This window comes from Cicer arietinum, chromosome 6 (genome assembly GCF_000331145.2).
Source record: "Cicer arietinum cultivar CDC Frontier isolate Library 1 chromosome 6, Cicar.CDCFrontier_v2.0, whole genome shotgun sequence".
Classification (NCBI taxonomy): domain Eukaryota; kingdom Viridiplantae; phylum Streptophyta; class Magnoliopsida; order Fabales; family Fabaceae; genus Cicer; species Cicer arietinum.
The window spans coordinates 69,753,082-69,755,449 of NC_021165.2; the positions used below are offsets into that span (position 1 = coordinate 69,753,082).

General features: G+C 33.3%; 1 protein-coding gene across 1 annotated transcript in view; it reads left to right on the plus strand.

Moving 5' to 3' along the window:
- Positions 1-1,843: 1,843 nt before the first annotated feature.
- The window catches only part of LOC101490203 (probable cysteine protease RD19B), a 2,740-nt gene continuing 2,215 nt past the window's right edge, over positions 1,844-2,368 (plus strand). Inside the window, exon 1 of the mRNA XM_004507427.4 lies at positions 1,844-2,368. Coding sequence (XP_004507484.1) covers positions 1,972-2,368 — 397 coding nt within the window. The 5' untranslated portion in view covers positions 1,844-1,971.

Genomic DNA, 2,368 nt, shown 5'->3' on the forward strand with positions numbered 1-2,368 from the left:
CATTTTGGAAGTTTCAAATTCATCAAAACTTTCGAAAGTTTTGATGATTTCTGGAAAATCACACGTCAGAACTTTCAAATTTATCCAAAGTTTCGAAATTAGTTAATTTTTCTGAAAAATTAGATTTCGAAAGTTTCAAATTTAACAAAACTTTCGAAAATATCAAAAAATTCACTTTTTACTATTTCAAAAGTTTGTAATTTTCAAATATTTAGGAAAATTTTATAATTTTCGAAAGTTGGGTGAAAAATAGAGTGGTAATTATTTTTATGATTTTATACAAAATAAAAAGGGCAAAATGGTATTTAGAGAAAAATGGGGGTGGGAGGTACAATTGAGGGGGTGCACGGTACAATTCTCAAATTGGACTATGTACTCCTCGATGATGCATATACCCTCATTCATAATTTTTGTCCCTTCATTTTTCAAAATATCTTTATGGGAATAGTGAAAATAATAACAGATTCGGATAATTGAGTATGAAAAATGAATTTTTTCAAGTCAATTTTTTTTTTTCAGGTCAATTTTTTTTTTTTCAGGTCAATTTTTTTTTTTCACTTTTCATTCAATTTTTTTTATGAGGAGCATAAAAGTAGAAAAATTTTGTAGAACATTATCGAGTTCGACCTCCTACACAATCTAATAGAAGATTAGTCGTTGTTAAATAGCGAAGGAGGAACACATAGATGCAACGAGAGGGACGGGCATCAAGAGAACTATGTTCAGCTTGAGTTTGAGGAGGTATTGAATCAGGATCCTGCATTTTTTAGGATTACATACAATAAGAGCAGCATGATCTTGCGTTTGAGGTTTGAGGATCCCACACAGCAGGAGGAACAGTAGAATCACATGAATCAAGAAGAGCAACAACCAGATCTTGTGTCCGACCAACTTTTGTTTCTTAGATGACCATTTGATCTTTCTGTCTTTAACGACTATGAACATCACATTGCAGCTAGAGTGTGGAATGAACAAGTTGGTAAATAATTTATTTTATTATATAATATAATATGGATAACATATATAGTTTATTTAATAAAGCAAGTTTTTTGTCAGTCACAATCACCTAAGAAAATGAGGTATTTGAAACAAACAATTCATTTAACTTCTCTAATGCTTAGCAAAAATTTTCTTGACGCTCATAATCCATGTAAGCAAATGCAACGTTGAATGTCAATTCAGTTGAAGTTACACCAATAATTTCAAACAATGATAACCTATACTTGTAGGTGTTATCTATGATCAATACTACAAAAAGGAAAATGTTCAACAATGTTATGGAGTTTGGGTGTGTTCAAAACATGTTCCTCACAACGTTTGAGTCTTCATGGGTCATACTCCAACAAGCGTACTTCTTAACTTCAAGTAACTTCAACATATGTTGCATATTAGTTTTTGACCCTTTCAAATTCACATATGTTGCATATCAATTTTGGATACTTTCAAATTTTTTCGGCACGTGATTTGTCACTTATAAATTTAAGAGATATTAATTTTGTTTTATTTATCTCGATATCTCAAAGATATCAAGATGTGTATCAGTGCAACGTGATAGTTTATTTACTCATCAATATGTTTCTTATTTTATTCTCTTTTAACCGTCTCACAGATAATTATTTTGTGAAAAGTAGTTATTAACTTATAAATGTAAAGTGACACATTAAACTAATAATTTTTTTATAGTAAAATTTTACACCATAATCAAGAGATTATTGGGCTTTTCTTCCCATCATCCAAAATAATGAAATTCCTAACTACCAGTTTATTCTTCTAACCGTCATTCAAATATGAATGAAAAGGCAAATCCACGTGTCATAAAACCTAACCTTTCTCCTAAGTAATCGCGGGCGGGTACTCAATTCAATTTTGTTAAGAAAACAGTGAAATTCCTTGCTTAGCGTAACCGTAACCTTTATTTATTTATAGACTTACCACTTTCTAACTCTTTGCTTCATTCATACTCCTCTTGTCATGGATCATCGGACTTTATTTCTCTTCCTTATTTTCATCCTCTTCTCCGTCACGGTGTTCTCATCGGAGACCGTCGAAGAAGATCCGTTAATCCGTCAGGTGGTCGACGACGGAGGAGTTAGGTTGGGAGCAGAGCATCACTTTATTGAATTCAAGCATAGGTTCGGGAAGGTCTATTCTACCAAGGATGAGCACGATTACAGATTCAATGTCTTTAAGGCTAACATGCGCCGTGCTAAGAGGCACCAGTTAATGGACCCTTCGGCTGTTCATGGTGTTACTCGGTTCTCTGATCTGACTCCGCGTGAGTTTCGGAATAGCGTTTTGGGATTGCGTGGGTTGAGGTTGCCTTCTGATGCAAATACTGCTCCTATTCTTCCTACTGATAATCTTCCTG